General features: G+C 28.5%; 2 protein-coding genes across 2 annotated transcripts; both read right to left on the bottom strand.

Moving 5' to 3' along the window:
* Positions 1-5,085: 5,085 nt before the first annotated feature.
* LOC113849736 (GTP cyclohydrolase 1-like) lies at positions 5,086-8,963 on the bottom strand. Its single transcript, XM_027479859.1, has 2 exons — positions 8,199-8,963; positions 5,086-7,026 (listed from the first exon to the last, which is right to left on the bottom strand). Exons 1-2 carry the CDS (start codon positions 8,416-8,418, stop codon positions 5,831-5,833), a joined length of 1,416 nt encoding a protein of 471 aa, XP_027335660.1. The 5' UTR covers positions 8,419-8,963; the 3' UTR covers positions 5,086-5,830.
* Positions 8,964-16,863: 7,900 nt separating this feature from the next.
* LOC113851404 lies at positions 16,864-19,023 on the bottom strand. Its single transcript, XM_027481870.1, has 3 exons — positions 18,747-19,023; positions 17,431-17,552; positions 16,864-17,206 (listed from the first exon to the last, which is right to left on the bottom strand). Exons 1-3 carry the CDS (start codon positions 18,941-18,943, stop codon positions 17,175-17,177), a joined length of 351 nt encoding a protein of 116 aa, XP_027337671.1. The 5' UTR covers positions 18,944-19,023; the 3' UTR covers positions 16,864-17,174.
* Between the last annotated feature and the right edge of the window lie 891 nt (positions 19,024-19,914).

Below are 19,914 nucleotides of genomic sequence, written 5' to 3' on the forward strand. Positions count from 1 at the left end.
TACTCGAGTATGGGGGAGTTGTCTAATGAAAGAACTCAAAATAGAGGTATAAGACAATGTGTCCTTATTAATTATAGGAAAGAGTCTTAGTCGGGTGCTAGAGAGAAAAAGTTGTGTACCTTTTTATATTCATGATACAAGGTTGAGTCTCAAATTTTATGCAATTTTACATTTCCCAAAATGTATATATTACTCTAATCATAAAAAAGAAAGAAAATTTTAATACTATATGGACAATAAAATCATTGCTTTATCTATTTAAACTCATTTTCAGCCTCATGGGTAATTTTTAATAAAGTTAAGTGATTAGAATAAATTTGGAGAATGGTTGGTTGAAAAAGGTAGGAAGAAAATCTTAAACTATTAGGACAATCCCTTTTAGTTATCATGGGATGACAAAAAAAATAAAAAATTAGTTGTAGAATTGTCCTTTTCAAACTGATTTTTATTCTCCATCTTGATTTAATTTTCTTTCTTCAAGTGTCCAAAAAGTATCATTTATCCACTTGAATCTTTATTTGGAAACTCTAATGGGGAGAATGAGTATTCATATAAGATTCATTCATATGACATTAAAAAAAATATGTAGACAAAGCAAAAATGGGAGACTGGGGTTTAAAATTTTTAATTTAGCTTGGTAAATTAAGATGGACAATGTAAGTAGAAAAAAATTGTTGTAGCACATTCTTAATCTCAAAATATGGGAAAAGGTCATAAAAAGTAGTTTAGGGAGAGACGAAAATTGATTAATTGACACACCCTCAAAATGTCTTCAAAATGGGAAGGATACAGTCTTGGATGGGTGGAAGAATTCTGTGCATTCGTTTTAATACAATGTTTAATATAACTTCTAATAAAGAGGCAAAAGCGATGGAATTAAGAAAATGGATGGATAGAAAAAGGTTTGCACATGACATTGGAGGAGTGTATTTCAATATATGGGAGGTGAAGTTACTTAATTACCTTCATGAAAAGTTTTAGATTGCAAGAAATAGAAAGGTGGTGCTAATGTATTTTCATTATGATCTTATTCAATCAAATAAAAATAGACACATTGAATTAAAGCTTCAAAAATTTCAGAATAGATATGTGCCATTGAAGGTGAACACTTTTTACATGGAAGGTTTTGCACAATCAAATACCTTGGAAGATAAATTTGAAAAATAGCGTTTTCATCATCTAGGAGAAATAATATGATCAAAATACTTTTTAGAAGAGAAAAGTACTTCACGCATATTCTTTGAATGCTTATATTTATCTCTAAGGTGTGGTTGAAATGTTTCTCTTAGTTTGCAATCTCAACAACACTATATAATGTAACCACTAAATGCATTATATTTTCAATTTTTGGGTCTTCAATCTTGTAATTCTAAAATTAAAGTTGTTTGGAAAAGTTGTTGAGATTATAAGAATTATGAGTATCTATTATTACTGTTTATTTCATTAAAATTCTTATTTTATGACTTTTGATTTTAAGAATTATGAGTGGGAATGGACATATACATATTTATAGATAGTTTTATTTGTAATTAATTTTTAAATTAAAGGATAGAATTAAAATCAATTTTAAGTTATGACTGTTATATTTAAAGGTTGTTAGTATGAATAAAAATGTGAATTTTAACTTTGAAGTTTATAATCTTCTAAATTTTTCATAGTCCCAACAATTGGTATCGGAGTTTTATTTGTTCTTGAGGGACCTAATAAGATTGAGAATTCCACCAAACACCTAAACATTTACATTAAAAATTAGAAATATAATCTAATAACCTAGCCATAACATTATCAATTTTTTAAGATGAGAACATCTCCGGACAATTAGAATGAAGGATTTTCTTGATGCAAGGATCTTTGGGAAGCTATTGAGAAGGATTATAAGGTTGGACAATTACTACAAAATTCAACAGTTAATTAAATCAGGTTTCATAAGGAAAGAAGGTAGTAAAAATTGAAGGCAAAATCTTGCCTATTTTATGTTGTTTATTCAATAATCCTTACTGGAATTATAACTCTGAAGTTAGCAAAGGCCATATAGGATTTTTCTCAAGTAAGAGTATGAAGAAAATGAGAAAGTCAAAGGGATGCAAGTGCGGAATTTGATTAAGGAGTTTGAGATACAGCAAACGAAGGAGTCAGAAACAGTAAAAGGATATTCTGATAGCTTAGAACTGAGTTTTCTAATAGAGAACTGTTTAAAAAATTCTCATGATTGTTCTTGAGATGTTCAAATCCACTATTTCTTTTTTGAAAAATTTAAAAGATTTGTCAATTATCACTATAGCAAAATGTTATATGCTTTGCAACTTCAAGAAATAATGAGACCCATGAGGGAGGAAGATGTGATTGAAGGTGCATTACAGATTAAACTGAAATTTAATCATGGCTAGAAAGAAAAAGAAAAGAAGACTCATAGAAGCAACTTTAAGCAATGAGAGGGATTTAACAAAGGCAATAAAGGAAAAGATGGGAAAGTCAAAACATCCTCCTTGTTTGTGAAAAAAAGAATCATTCTCATTTTAGATGTTGGAAAAGGCCTAATAGTAGTTGCAATAAATTCAAGGCTTGGATTGAAAATCAAGCTGACTACAAAATTTAGGTTCTAAGGTTTGATAATGATAAAGAGTACACCTAAGAGCAATTTAATTCCTTCTGTTAAGATATTGAGATATTGCACCAACTTACTACTCCTTATACACTCTGCAACAAAATGGAGTGAGTGAAAGAAAAAATAAAACAATAATGGAGATCACTAGATGTATGATCCATGAGAAAGAACTTCCAAAGAAGCTATGGACTGAAGCTATAAATACGACAATGTTTCTATTAAACATACTTCCTACAAAAGCAATGCAAGGAAAACATCCTTCTGAAACATGGTATGGTTATAAACATTTAATTTAAAACTTCAAAGTCTTTTGATATATTTGTTTTACTTACGTGCCAAAGGTGAATAAAGATAAGCTAAATAAAAAGGTAGAAGCGGAATTTTCATTGGTTATATCACAACTTATAAGTTTATAGATTCTTCTTACTACAAACTAGTAAGATTCTAATAAGTAATCTTCATTTATGTTGGAATCTAGGAACCAAATCCTAAGTCTAATTCGTCTTAATCATCTTAAGTTTCTCCTACATTGCGAACAATCTACTTTGGATCTTTTTTAACTTCAGAAATTTATGTTGTTTATTTTTTGAGTTATTTAAAATGTGAAATTTATGAAAAGAGTAAAAATTATCTTACTCGATTCAATAAATTTTTTGTAATATAAATTTTATAAATATAACTATTAAATTATGTTATATCATGAGTAAATACTTGTCAACTAGGAGGAGTTAAGTAATTTAGATCATATTCAAAAATAAGATGAACAAAGAAGGTAATTCCTAAGAAACAACACAAGAGAGTATTGGCTTTATTAAACTTTTGTATCAATTACTATGTTTAGAAGTCTTATGCATTCTTCTTGTATTTGTTGCACAAAACTAAACAAAATAACTATTTCAAATAGTATGATATTTTAATTAAGATAAATTTTTTGTAAAGAAGTCTTTTAGTTTTGAAGATCATGTTTCAGACAGAAGAAAACACCTCATGGTCTTAAACAAATACTAAAAGTTTAATATGAAAATTTTGAGTAATTTTTTCATGCCATATAGTATTATTATAAGGGTAAAAAAGTTAATACAACCCTTTTAAGAAATATTCGAACAAGGATTTCGTTGTAATTCAAATTTTGGGTAGATAATATCAACTTCAGTGTTACAAATGAATCTCTATCTTGCTATGAAATTTTCTAACTAGATGAAGAGTGCTGTAATATGAGCTTAATGGGAGAACTAAAATTATTCCTTCATAAAGATCAAGCACCAAAAAACATGTAACCTTCATTCATTAATAGAAATTACAGCAAGTAATTACTAATGAAACTCAAAATGAATGACTCAAAAAGTTATGAACACTTGTGTACCCTTGCATATTATCTTATCAAAAGATAAGTTCGGTAAATCAATATATCAAATGATTTACATAGGTGCAATTAGACACTTTTATATAAGAAATATTATGTTAAGCATTACTTTTGTGCTCATTTTCAAGTTGATCCTATAAAGTCATATTCAGAGGGGGGGAAAGTTCAAATATCATGTAGGAGTCACTAGCCTTAGAGTCTACTTTATAATAAAGATAAATATTTTTAGGTTAATTGATTACTATGATACTAGTCATGCAAGATCTATAGAGAAAAAACAATTATCATTGGACAATGTTATCTCATTGCAACAAATATCATCTCAGGATTCAACAATAAAAATAAAATAAAACTCAATAACCATCTCATATAATACGTGGCCCCAAGGAATTGTTGTTCTCAACAAGTAAAACACCAACTAACTAGCTAGAAGATTATTCATTGTTTAAACATAAAACTCGTATTTTTTTTTTTTAACAATACAAGTGCAATTAATGTGTCCAAAAATATCATTTTACATCCTAAGAATAAGTATATAGAGAATAAACATCATTCATTAGAAAATATATTCATAAAGAAGTTGTTAATATTATCTTTCTACTTTCTATCTATTCAAACAAGTAAATTTCAAAGAAGTAGGAGGGATTTCAAATAATAAGTTTAAACTCAATCAGCAAGAAAAAGTAATAGATTAAAACAACTCCTAAAACTATAAACAGTGGTCAATTTAATATCTAATGTTATAATAATAAAATAATAAATATCATTTTAACCCTCAACATTTTCAAAAGTCGGTCACTTTAATCCTTAATTTTGTAGTTTTAGATAGTAAAGCAACTATTATTCAGTAAAGTTTGAGACTAAAATGACTCACATGATATTTTAGAGACTAAAACAGCATTTTGACTACTTCATTAAGAAACTTTTGTAATGCTGAAGGTTCAACTCTAAAAAAATATTTGTGAAGGGGGAAACTTTAACATTCTGAATAGAAATTAATTCATGATAAAAAATTCATGTTGATCAAACTATCTAGTTGAACGCATAAGTTGTTTGTTGATGAGAATTGAAATCCAACCCATAGTTATACAAGAGTTAAAACAAAATCCTGGCCACAATTGCAGATGGAAGCAAATGCTTTTGGATTCTACACTGTCTTCAATAATCAATGAACTTTAGCTGGACATTTGGGTAACAGTTAACCCAAGAGGCAAATATTAAAAGTAGTTCTATTAAGGTCTGTGCCTCAGTGTTGATGTCTTGTCTTTCTACAACTTGACTCAAGAATCAGCATTCTTTGCTACTTGATTTTTACAGAATTAACAAGATCTATATAACTATCAGTTCAAGGATGTAAAAGCTATTAGTGATCCATTCTATCACTCCATTTCCATGGCAATCAAAGCATTTGCGGGTACAACAATAAAGTTTGAATCTTTCCTTTCTGAACCTTCATATAAAATAATAAAATTGAGTAACCACCATTGTAATTTTTAAATTGAGAAAAATTTTCAGGGTCAACAAATATAAATGATAATTTAGGAGCAAAGTCTGCTAGCATAAATCTGGACAAATGGCTCACTCCTTGAATTTCCCTCAAGGGATTTATAGTATACACTCACATACAGACAAGACAAAATATGAAGATCTAGCTATCAATCACAAGACTATTTCTGAGTGTAAGCATGTTCCACCAGAACAAAATTCAGGTTACTTTGTAATGCGCTGAAATTATTCCTGAAAGGGGGTTTGTTGAATTGATCAATGTATAGGCTGCTGAACTGCTGATAGAAAAACCTCCACAAATGCAGGGAAAGAAAGGAATCACTGCCAAAATCATTTCAAGTGAGCTCCAACAGGAATTATTGCCCCCCAGAAGGTGTAGCGCTAAGACTCTGCAAGAACACGGTTCTTGAAGCAATGTCAGTTGAAAAGCGTCCTAATACCGCAACAGTAGCAGTACTACTTCCAAACTTCTCAATTCCCCTAGAAATCATACAGGTATGGCTAGCTTCTACAACTACTATTACATGTCCACCTAACAGTGGTGAAATGGTTTCTGCTATCTGCCTAGTAAGTCTTTCCTGAACCTGGAGTTTGAAACCATAAAAATGAACTATAGACTGTAAAATGGATTTTCCAATGGGATTATAACTTTCTGAAAGGAAGTATCCTATGTGAACAACACCATAAAATGGAAGTATATGGTGCTCACATTGAGACCAAAAAGGCAAGTTCAACTCAGAGTGTATTTGTTTGTCATTGAAGTTTACCTCCCTATTGATGTTCAAAGTATCTATCCCTCCACAAAGGGAACCATTCAGCTTCACATTCATGTCAATGCTTTGGAAGTTCAACAGCCATTTCACAAATCTGCTAGGAGTTCCTGCAAGCTCTTTCCTTACTGAATCTTCTCCCAAACAATTGAGAATTGAAGATACTGCGGCGACCATTACAGGATTGATGGGTCCAATTTTGGAGGAAACTTTAGTAGAAAGAGAAGACAGAGATGGACACCAGCGTTGGTCAAATGATCCTCTCAGACGAAATTTTTCTATATCAATACAACTGAATTTAAGAAGGCAAAAGAAATCAGCCCATACATCTGCATTTTTGTGTTCAAAAACCCCAGAACCCGACGAAACAAGTGTCTTAACCCACCCTTGTTGGTAAGATTCAAGAAAGATTGATTCTATGTCTGGAAAGTGGATATGTGTGCAGTGAAGAATGACAGCAACACCTGCTGGCTTTATTCCCTGATGCAATGCTGAACACACCTCATCTGCCAGACGCTGAGGCTCTTGGAGCCGTTTAGCAAATACATCTGCCACGCGAGAGAGCTTGCTTAAACCTACAACTCTTTGGCCAGAAGGGACATAACCCACATGACACTTTACTTGGAATGGTAGCAAGCAAGATTCACAATAGGAATAAAGGTCAAGATCATGGACAATCACAAGTCCACCTGCACCCCCTGCATGACCAATTCTATTATTATCTAAGCCAGCTTCAGGGAATAAAGCACCTTCGACAATGTCCTTCACTTTTTGTCTGTAACCTGGGAAAAACAATTTCCTCAATTTTGGAAATAACATTATGCTAGGAAATATGACAATTTTTAATTTTATACAATGCCAAATGGATAAAGCAAGAAACCAAATATGGAGGAAGAAGAAAACAAGTAAGTATTCGGAACTTATTAAGCAGCTATTTAAAAAAACACTAATCAGTAATCACTATGTCTATTCTTAATTTAACTATAGCTTATAGATCCCAGAGGTAAAGAAACTGGATGGTTAGCAAATAGAATAAATATCTTGGTCGCTTATATGTTTCAGAAAGAAGAAAAACGGATGCTAAAACCTTTTCTCAGTCTATTAAACACATCATACATAATATCAAAGGGAAACTTAAAAATTCTCTAAAGCATTCAGGAGAATGAAAAGGCATGTCAAAGGTACAAGCATAAAAAGCTTCTAGCAATTGCCTCAACAGGACTGAACTACCATTTTGTTCTCTCTTTCTCTATGTGTGTGTGTGAGAGAGAGAGAGAGAGAGAGTACATATATAAAATCAACAAGATTTCCTCCACATGGATTATATTTAGTACCATAACTTCTAAAGTACACACCCTTCAATTCTTCCCACTCCACAAGGCAGTCCAGCCTGTTTCGGAAAAGACATTAGGAATACAGAAAGACTTGTGCAACAAACACAGATTATATCCAATTAAAACAGATGAATTACCATAAGTGCAATCAATTTTTTTCTCCATATTATTCTTTGTAAAGTTAAATCTTCAACTTCCACAAGCTGTTGAAAGATGAATAAGTAGTACATATACCCAGCCAACTACCATATACAACTAACTTCAGATCCATATTTAGATACTGCATCAGAAAGAATTCAATTTCTTGAAAAAGACAAGACAGCAAAGATAAAAGAGTATAATCCGCATCACCATTTACCATCTTAATCTAAAGAAGGTAAAGTAACGTGGGAAAAAACACTACACTAATGACAATGATACTGCAACTACTAGATAGAAACCTTTCTTTTCAAAACAAATCATAACAATTACTAAGATGTTAAGTTATTAAACAGATAACTGATTCCTAAATGAATCATCAATTAAACTACCATGATTGATACAAATTCACTTCAATGGTTCAACCCTTTCAAAAGTAAATAAAAACCGTTAGTCCAAAAAGTTGATATAAACATAGTCACCTCTGGTTCCTTCCCGAAGGGCCTTGGCAACACGAAGTGGTGTCTTCCTAAGACCTTCCCTGTTGATATCTTCACCAAGACCCAACAACAGCACCTTCACAGCATCCTCAATGGCAGCTGTATCTGTGTTTCCCTCTTCCTCAAAACCCACTTCACCACATCCAATACTCACTCCATTTTCAAGCTCCCCATTGAAATGCCCCTCATCCAAACACCCCATTGAAAGGCAACCAAGTTACTAACACCCCCCCAAACTCAACAAATAATACCAAAAAAGCCGAAGGAACACACACACAACCCCAAATTCCGTTTGTTTAAAAGTTCCAGAATCAAATCTACGACTTTTTAATTAAAAACTACGCGTTATACAAAATTATATTTCAAATCAATTTAAGCACATATACCATTCACATTTAACTATTCAAAATCAATTTCACCACAATCAATTCTACAAACTTTAATGGTAATAAGCAAACAAATATTGAGCAAGAAATGCACAAGTACCAAACTTTTCAGCAACAGCCCAATTTAAGACTCAAAACAAATAAAGGGTCGATGAGAATAACAGCCCAAATGCTCAGAACAAGACCAAAAAGAAAACATGCACATGAGAAGAAATGCAAAAGGGTGTCACGGATCTCGGTCTCAGAAATAGGGTGGGGATGAAGAATAAGGAAAAAGTTGGCAACAGAAAAGAGAGAGTGGATTTGTTAGTGGGGTTAAAGTTGAAGTTAGAATGTATAGATCATGGTTGGATGAGAATGCAAAAGGAGAACCCACCAACGAAGGAAAGGAAACTGAGAGGGAGGTAAAGGTTGGTGTCTGTTTTCTACGGTGTGTGTTTGTGTGATGTGCTTTACTATGGTTCATGGTTGATCAAGATTGAATATGTAGGGAGGCCGTACAAGGAAATACAAAAGATGATGATGAAATCATGACGATGTATGTTCACGTTGGTTTCTTGTGCGGTCCGAATATGACACCAAATTGGAGTGTTGGCATTGTGCGAAGGTGCTGCACATAGTAATACATAAATTTGAAATTTATACGGGAATATGGTTTTTAAATATTTTAAAAATTTAATATTAATAATTATAATTATTTCACATAAAATGCTTTTTTAATTTCTAAGAAATTAATTATGCAAAACCAATTTAAAACCATGAAAAAAGGAAATACCATGATGAGTTTGGCAAGTAAGTGACACAATTTCAACCATCGAGGTCATTTTCCCTTTTGTTTGTTATACATCTGCATCGTTGAGTAGAGATTAATTTAAAATTTTGACTCATAAACGCTCCAAAGTGTTAATATAAGTAACATTTTTCATTTTTTTCTATTTTTTTATATTCATATCACTACATTTTTCATTTTTTATATTATCTCGCTGCAAACATATATTATTTATCATTTTTTTCTATAAATGTCTATTTTTCATGCTTTATTTATAAATTATTTTATGTTATTTAAGTGTAAAAATTAAACTATTCCAAAAATACTAATGAAAGTTAGTCTGAATGGTAAGCAATTAGGTATCAATTAAGTAAGATCTCAAGTTCAAATTTTTGTTTATGCAAAAAAAATTTCAATAATAGAATCATCTATCACATCTAAGTGCGAGACTTTTGTCGAATCCGAATTTAATTAGATAAAAAATAAAGAAAAAAGAAGTTATTTTAGAAATATTTTTTGTTAAATAATGTGTTTGATAATTTTTCAATAAATATACATTTAATATATTTAGATATCAAATTTTATTTTAAAGATAAAGAATAAAAATATTCATTTTGTCAAAAACAGTTATAAAATTATATCAACATAATTATTATTACTAATTCTTAATTTTATATGTAAGGTTAAGGTTCTAATTATTGCAATAATTTTCTAATTCTATAATAATTGTATTATTAATTATTTAATTTACCTATTTTTTTATTTTCTCTTTGAATAATTTTAATGTTACTTTAAAATAAACATGCCATCAACATAGTAATTTTATTAATTCTTAATTTTTATATGCAATTTTTTGAGTAATTTTTTAATAATTATTATAATTTAATATCAACATTTTAATATTATACGTACACAATTATTTTTAATTTTAATATATATTTTTACTTAAAATTCAAAAATTCAAATATTTTTTTACAAAATTACATCAACAAAATTATTATTATTAATTCTTAATTTTATATGCAAGGTTCTAATTATTGCAATAATTTTCATAATTTAATTATAATTTTTATTAATTATTTATATTTATCTTTTTTATTTTCTCTTTAAATATTTTTAATATTATTTTAAAATAAACTTATCATCAACATAGTAATAAGTCTCTGAGTAATTCTTATTACTATTAAATGAGAACAATATCTATACATGCCAAAATGAGAAAGAAAATAGAAAACAATAATCTCAAATTAAATTATAAAATATAAAAAAATTATTTATTAAAATATCTGTAAATTTAAAATAATATTTTATATCTACTTTAGATTAACTGTTGTAACTTTTTTATTATTTTAAAAATTTAAAAATAATATTTGTTTAAGTTAAACTATTAATATCTTTATCTGTTAATATAATATTAATAGTGAAAATTATTTCACGTATAAAAGAAGACATCAAAATTTTTAATTAAGAAGGAATATAGTATATTTTACCAAAAAGTAAAAGTAATTAATGTCAAAAATAACTTGTACCTCAACTCAACACATGTACTAACGTCTGACAATATATTTCAGATCGAAAGAAAAGTATATGACTCTTCTCTCAAAGAAAAAATAAATTAATCAATCTTGTTTAATTCAAATATGAAACATAACGGTACAAGTTAATATTATATGCTTCTTTTCTGTTGTATATTGGATAACGATATTTTGTAAAAGATAAAATCTAGGTTAAATAATAGTTTTACCTTTTAGATCTGAATAAACTTTTGTAACTTTAGTTACTGTAAGAAATATTATTATTTTTAAATAAAAATATTTTATAAATTAATTGATCCTTGTAGTTTATTGATGTTATAATGATATTAATATTTTTTTTATACAGGTTCAAAATAAAAAATAATATATTTTATAGAGAGACTAAAATGTAAAATTTGTATATAAACGGCCAAAATATGATACAATTATAAGAGTTAAAATAAAAAATAACATCAAACATAAAAACCAAATTTATATTATTTTAATTTTGATAAATAATAAATATTGACGGAAGGGTTATAACAAGTAACTTTTTAAATTTATAATAACAGGTATACATGAGACTTTTTATATTGACAGAAGAGTTATTTGAGACAAAACTTTGAGTCAGGAATATGATTAATTTTATATTAATAAAAAATAGAGTTAGTAATTTTTTAAAAAAGACGTAAATATTATTTAATATTTTAGCATAAAATAAAGAAAATATTTAATATTTTAGAGAAATAAATCAGTGTGCTGATTGTTTAGCTAAAGCTGACCTTGATCATGAGTTGTAAACCTCTGTTTTTTATAGACTCCTATTTTTCTGTTGTCTTTCTTTAGATTTGATGCGTTAGGTACTTTGCGGCAAAGGCCTAGTGCTTAGTTTGTTTGTTTTGAGTTTCTAGCCTCGTTTTAAAACCAAAAAAAATATTATATTTAATATTTTTTTATTTAATTATATATATATATATATATATATATATATATATATAAAAGTTTACGTAAAATAATATATAAAATATTTCTGTTTACATATATACAGGAGCTAGCTGGTGATCATAATACTTATGAGTTCATTAGATATAAAATTTTCACGGTTGGTACAATATATACATGAATTTAAAGTAAATTAGAAGATACTTTCTTTAAATAAATTATATAAGTGATTTATTTTAAAAAAATGAAAGATTTATTTAACAAAGAGAGAGAAAAAATAAATTAAAAATTTATTTTTAAGAAAATTATTTATTTTTAATTATTTAATAGTCTATTAATTAATAATTAATAAATTTTTTAAATCGTATGTCTATGAGAAAAAATATTAAGCATAATCACACATACATACAGATATATTTCAAAAATGAACTTTGATATATCTCATATTTATAGTTTAATAATAGTCTTACATATTTTATAAAGTAAATACTAAATAAAAAATACATGTGTTTATTGTTTTAAAATATTAAATATATATATATATATAATATTATTTAATAATCAAGAAGATTTAAAAAAATAAAAAAATAAAAATTACTCTTCTAACATTATTTAATGCCTACAATATGCTCTAGTTACCTCCTATGAGTCACGCTGCCGTATTATTTAATACAATATTATGCTTGGTGATTTTTATAAGCAATCTTTATAAAATTGATTAAGGTATAATTAGTACACTTAACAACATAACATAAAATTAATCATTTTTCTAGGTTTTCATGTTTTAAAAAAAGTTAATTTGCATGAAAGAATTCGGCTTTTCTCTAATGTAAGAAGTAACTCTCGTTTGAAACACATGAAATCATACATGTTAATATTATATAGCTCAGTGTTAACATATATTTGGCAGTGACGTTGATAATACAAAGATTGTGATCGGGTAGGTCTATTGCGTTCAAAGTTAGTTTTCATATAATTTATTTTAAAATAAATTATAAAAGTTATTATAATTTTTTTGTTTAAAATCATTAATCTTATTTAAACTATTAGTATAATACATAAAGTACAAATCTTAAAGCAACGGATGTTATTCCCGTCACAAGCGGTTCCGTATTGCTTAAACAAGATTCTCCGGTAGTAGAGTGTTTGTGTATCCCAGGTTGAATCTGGATTAAATCAAATAAAAAAAATGAAGTACAAATTTTGAGACTTTTTTCTAAGAAAAATTAAGCATTAATTACTTAATCTAATTATTAATCGATTATTATAATTATATCTAAAATTTATGTTTCAATTTTTTATAATCAGAAATTATCCATTAACAATTCGTTTATTGACAAAAAAAAAAATAATAATAATCATCAACTTAATCTTATGTTAGATATGATTTTATAAATTTTGTATGTAAACACCAATAGTGTTTACATATTCAATTGAAATATATGAACCATTTTCAAAGATTCTCCAAAGATCAATATGATAAGATTAAGTGAAAGGTCTTATTTTAGTTTTCTGATTGCAGTTGTCGTTGAATTAGTCTATCCATTAATGATTCTTTAGCTATGAAGAATTTTCTAATATATTTAATAAATCGTTCATTTAAATCTTTATCCTTTCACATTGTTAAACATGTTCAACTTTAGCAATAATCCAAGGAATGTCTAGGGGTCAAAAGAATAAACCGTTGAATGATATTCGGTGTTAGCCAATTGAGAAGGAGATACAAAAAATGCCAAGTTGTAGTATAAAAAAAAATAAAAATTAAAGATAACTGCAATAATATTATATAGAGAGAGAATTACATAAATATAAATTAAACTCACTTTTCTTCTATTTAATAATTTTTTGCAAAATTTTAGATTAAATTTATTGTTTTAAAAATTTTAGACATAGAAATAAGTTATTTCTTAAAAATAATAAGTTTAATTTAATTAAGAAAAAAATAATTATACCACAAAGAATATAGAGAATTAAAAAAAATAAGAGCACCTAATAATTTGTATTGGTCCACCCTAAATTAACATGGCTAAATCCTTAGCCATGGTGAGACTTTTATTATTTCTCATAAAAATACATATTATAATTTACAAATGAAGTATTATGAAACTTTGATTGGTTTGATAGTTTGAGATTCATGTATGATAGTGGATATGTATCTTCATTGTATAGCCTAGAAATAAAATGTTTAGGTTAGACATATTTATATATCTGTTAGACTTAATATACTTTTTTTTTACGCTCTTTTGACAAGAACAAGTGATTTAATATATATGTTAGACATGTTCATATATACGGTACAAGATACAAAAAAAGTTATCACAAAAGCAATGAATTATATTGATCGCGTGATCTAAAGTATGCGGGTTAAAGTAATAAAAATGTAATTACTATAGTATGAGACAAGACAAGCAATCAAGTTACCCTCTCAATGATCATTAAAATAATTTATCAAATTGGAGTTTGGAATAGGATAATTTACTAAAATTAATAACATAACAACATCTAAAATAGAAGTGTTAATCAATTAATTTAAACACTTAATTCAAGAATCGAAGCAAAAAGTAACATTTAGTCATTTAATTCAAAATTAATAATATTCTAATTTGGTGGTTAAAATTTGAATTTGAATAAAATCTTAATTCGAACAAAGTGATCACCCAAAAACCTTTATGCATTTGATTAACACAAAATCAATTAAAATTTAGACATTTCTAGAATTCAATGAAATTGTATTAATTTTGTACCACTTAATCATAATTTCGTAAAATTGACTCATACACATCAATTGAATAATATTGAAACAATCACTTCGCAAATAAAATTAGAACGAATACCTTCAATTTATGAAAATAAATAGATTAGAAAGAAAAGGAGAAAACTTGAATTGAGAACAAATGTTGCAACTCAATTCTCAAGAATATTGTATTTCCTTGATCCTTGAATTAGATAATGAAAACTATTCTTCCATAGGTACAAGAACATGAAAATCTAAAGTTTAGAAAATAGGAAAAATATGCAAAAGAAAAGGAAACTAAATCTGTTTGTGTGTATGTGTTCTCCTCCCTTCTCCCTTTAATAGGTTCAAAATTTAAAAACATAAAATAATTAAATCACTAGAAATTCTCATCCTAATTTTAATGATAAAAAATATTAATAGAAATTCAAAAAATAAGATTATATCAAATGTGAAATTTGAAATATACCATAATCTAAAAAAAGAAATATCCTAGATAATAACCACTTAATCTCCTAGAATGAATATGCAACTTCACTCCTTAATTTTGACTCAGAATTTGTGTTTGTTTAGCTTCATGGTCTAAAGGTAAACTAAAGTTTTGTATGTTAGCTTTCAAGTATTACTGGAATGAATCCAATCGAATATTTGTTGACTTAAATATGACCTAAACACTACACATTGGTCAGAATTTGCATTTACCTTCTTTCTCTTCCGGTTTAGGCCTAATTCTGGCTCTAAACATCAAGATTCTACCTTTGATTTCTGCATGATAGTTATAGGTCCATCTCTTAACTTTGCTAAGATTCAGTCTTTGAAATCAAAGAAAGGTAGAATAACATGTTAAAATTTGTGAACATGAAACATGTTACTCCAATATATAATGACATGACTAACTAAGCTTCATATCAATTTGTTGTGAAGTGACATCATTAATAAAGGCCAAAAATTGCCAAACTTTAAAAAATTAGAGACTAACACTAATTATTTTTAAGAGACTAAAATTAAAATCTCATAAAAAAATATAAGAATAAAAATATATATATTTAAACTTTCTTTTTAAAATAATAAATAAAAATATATTACTTTTGTGTCTTTGTCCTCGCTATAAACGATTATTATCAACGAGTTATCTACCTTTCATCTTTAGATTCCATATGAATCACAGCTCTAACAGCCTTCCATCTTTCATATTATACTGCATTTCTTATTCGAAGGCCCTCCATCGAAGATGAAGAGAAAAGACAGATCATACTCGGAAAAGGGACAAAATATAGAAGCATAGAGAGATAAATCAACACACAATTACTAAGGATCCATTAACTTTTGTTATAAAAATGAGAATTATAGAGCATCATACTTGATCTAGTATCACTCTAAACACGGATGATGAGCATAATATTTAGCGATTGAGCTGCTACAAAACTGGCACACTCAAGGTTGGGGTAAAACAGTAATGTACTTTTAAAAGGTTACACTTAAGTTAATATTTATGGCAGTAATATAATAATATAGAAATAGATTGTCTAGCTTATATAACGACATTGGTTGATTAATATATAAGACTCGGATGTGGATTATGTACAGTCATAACAATCCCACAAAACCCAATCCTACGTAAATGTGAAAGATTCTGAATCCCTAGGGTATATCTGGTGTTTTATGCTATGGTTTCCTCTATCGACCGTATCTGGAACATTGAATGTGCAAGCGTTGCACTTAAAGTCCCAGATTTGGTATCCGACCCATTTGTAGGTCAAGCTGTTAATGGTCCAAAAAGAGATTGTCTTTGACTTTTGGATCTTCTTGAACAAACCTAGAACAATACTACTCATAGACCACCAGTAAGGGATAAGAAGCAGAAAGAAACTTTTCAACAAAGGTTGGCTGAATGAAAACAATTTGCTAAGTCACGTGATAGATTCGGGGAGAATCTTCTAGCTTGGAGATGTGCTTGGTTTGATTTGATTGAAGCTACTCATGTGAGAAAGTGTAGTCAGTGAAGATTGGTCAGACAAGAAAGACTTTCAACTCTTCACCTCATGACTCTCCCATTCGCAACGAGGCATAAAATTATCCAAACTAAATTTGTGTAAATGAAGGCCATGCAGTTATAATTCTTGACATTTCAACATCAGGGTTGAGTCTAACAGAAGGGGTTACTCCCCCACAAAGCAATGAGTCACAACTTGAATTCTCGTTGAGAGAATATCCAATCAAGCCTTGAATAAAATTACCATACCTTTATGAAACCAAAAAATCATGGCGTTTTTAATTTTGTGCAATTTTGAAATGCTTTATAGAACAAATACAGAAATACTAGCACACTTTTTTGACATTTTCTTGTAAACATATATCTACGGATTAGTCTTTTGTTAATGAAATTTATAAAATAACATGATCCAACAAACAAAAAATGAACTACAGATATTAGTAAGTATTTCATCATTTTAACAAGTGCAGAGAAGATTTCCTTCTTGTAATACATTGCGAGTAAACCATGATTATCGATACTCCTCTGGCACGAAAGAAATTACATTTTCAAGGGCAGGATTGTCATCAGACCTCTTGATTCCCCATACAGTAATTGTAAGCAAATTTTTCTCTCTATAGTTACTTCTTTCCCTTCTTGTCTTGCTTCTTCTCTGTATGACATCATTAAATAAATATTAGAAACTAGCCACATAATTGATTTGATATTTTTCTGAATTTTAGTAGATTTTGACTCCAAAATTAGAATGAAAAATCCAAAGAACCAGACATTATGACAAGCTCAACTTTTAAACAGTGAATTCAGTTGAGAATCAAGATTTCAGTACCCTTACTAAGACACATAAACACAAACAAAAACTGAGGATAGATTAGCTACCTAGTTTTCTCCTAGCTTCAGATTTTGCAAAGAATTCCCTCCATTCATCAGTTAGAACAAACACTGGTTCATCATCCGCTTCCTCACCATCTAGCTCTGTAGGCTTCAGCTCTTGTGAAATTCTGATACCAACCAAATGCAACAGGAGAACGATTACTTTGTCAAAGAAAACACAGAAAGGGATAATATAGTAGTCATACCGAAACCTATGATGCTAACAGTTTCAAGGATCCCTAATTATAACAAGAAAATACATACAATTACAGATCAAGTCATGCAAAAACATAAATGCGCAGTTAGAGTTCCCAAGCTAACCTTGACTATAATCCAAAATCTAATAAAAAGTATCAGGAAAACATGTCCGATACCGCTTTTGGGGCCAGGTCAATGGAAAATCAAACTAACAAAGCCAGTTATCAATCAAAGATAAAATTCCTAATTTTAAGGGAACAACTTTACTGGAGAAATAATAGCTCAATTACAGCACACATTTGTCTGTAATTTGAGCATCACAAAGGCAGTTTCTTCCCTAATTATCAAAATTGTAGGTTGCTTTTATACCTTTACAGTTTTCCATTCTTGTCGTCCCTTTATTTCACTGTGGAATTCACAATTTACATTATTTCAATGGTTGAATTCAGAAATTACATATTGTTCAAAACTTTCAATTCGTGCTTTGTATCAGTTTTTTTAGTTATCTGTTAATTTCTATTTTTTATTTTATTTTAGATAAAAAAACATAGTAGAACTGCAATTTGTTTCAAAGAAATCTTAGCTAAAATCTTTGAATTTCTGGGTACATGTAGTTTCAAATAATTTGTTTTCTACTTTAGCTTTGTCCATACAATCTACACAATTGTCTATGAAACCTAAAGTTTTACACTGAATAATTTCAGTTTATAGGCTCTCTAATTTCTGTTCACAATTCCGACTATACTTGAAAATTTTCAATTGACTACAATTCTGCAATGCTTGCAACATCATCTGTTGTAACACTTTGGGTGATTGATTCCTCTTTCGCATCTGTTCCAACATATAGCCATTCTCATGTCCTATAAACACTTGCTATCCCCAATAACTTCATCTAATTAATCAATAACTTTAAGACTCTAGTAATAATATAATCAATCAATAACAGGAACAAAGAAGAATGCGTGTCTATTGTGATTTTAAGTGTATATTGTCACTTTATTTAGATAATTTTTATTTAAAATATTAATTTTTGAATAGAGACGTGAAAGAAAGAAACGAAAGAGGCTCTGAAAAGAGGAATAAAAGAGGGTTTGAAGAGAGAGAAAATAATAAAAGGAACTTACTGAGGGAGAGAAGTGAGGGGTATTTGATTGTAATGAGGAATTGTGGAAGAATTGGGATGCGTGTGGAGAGGTGAGAGAGTGGAGAGGTGAAAGTGAGGGTTGTGGAGAGGGCAATGGAGGCAGTGACGGCGGAGGGGACAGTGAGGGCAGTGATGCATATGATGACTGCCATTGTGAGGGCATCGCTGTGAAGCCATGGGAATTCCAGTTCAACCAGGAGAAGGGCGTTCACTACGAAAGCATGCTCCCAATGTTTGCTCAAAATTATTGTGCGCGCAAAATGGGCTTCAACTCCTCAATGTATATATATAAATAAAAACTTATTTTCATTGTCAAAGCACTAGTTTAAGGTTTAGTGATTGAATTATTTGAATTAAATAATATTTTTAAATAAATTATAAGTAATAATTAAATAAATATTTTAAAAAAATATAATACTATAACTACATAACATTAAAAAATAAAATTACACACTATTTTAAGTTTTAATAGTCAAAATTATACATAAAAATCTGAATATAATAAAATAAAGTCCACCAAAATAACATGTCTACTAGTAATGACATTTAAAAACTAAAATAAAAACAGCAACTATTATCAAAAGTTTCGTAAATCATAATATTCATCAACATTTCTTGTGTGTCGAAGAGAAGTGTGTAGGCATGAACTGGCCAACGGTCGATTTTTACCAGTTTCACTAGTTTTGGACCGGTTTATTGGTTCCAGTGGACTAGACATTGGACTGATTCATTGGTCTAACCGGACGATCCAGTTTTATGAACTATGCTCATTTTTCTTACACTACAAATATCATATATTTTCTAACCAGGTTGAATTATTATAAATGTATAAAAAAAATATGAATTTATAAGAAATCATATATTTTTTTGTTAGAGAAAATCAAAGAAAAAAATATTGGCTAAAATCTTACCTAGTAAGTATAATAGGGAGTTGTAACAAATAATAAAATTTAGAATTGTGAATTTTGAATATCGTTTGATTTTCAATCAATTACTAATTCATAAGATAAAAAATTATTTGAGTTTATCAAAATCTGAGAAATTTTAAATAATTTGATAAACAAAATAATAAAGTAAAAAAAAATAGAAGAAATTAGCAAATAGAGTGAAGATTTGAGAAATGAGATTGTTAATCCAATGAAGTTATA

This window comes from Abrus precatorius, unplaced genomic scaffold, assembly GCF_003935025.1.
Source record: "Abrus precatorius isolate BTA unplaced genomic scaffold, Abrus_2018 Scaffold9, whole genome shotgun sequence".
In the NCBI taxonomy this organism is placed as follows: Eukaryota; Viridiplantae; Streptophyta; class Magnoliopsida; order Fabales; family Fabaceae; genus Abrus; species Abrus precatorius.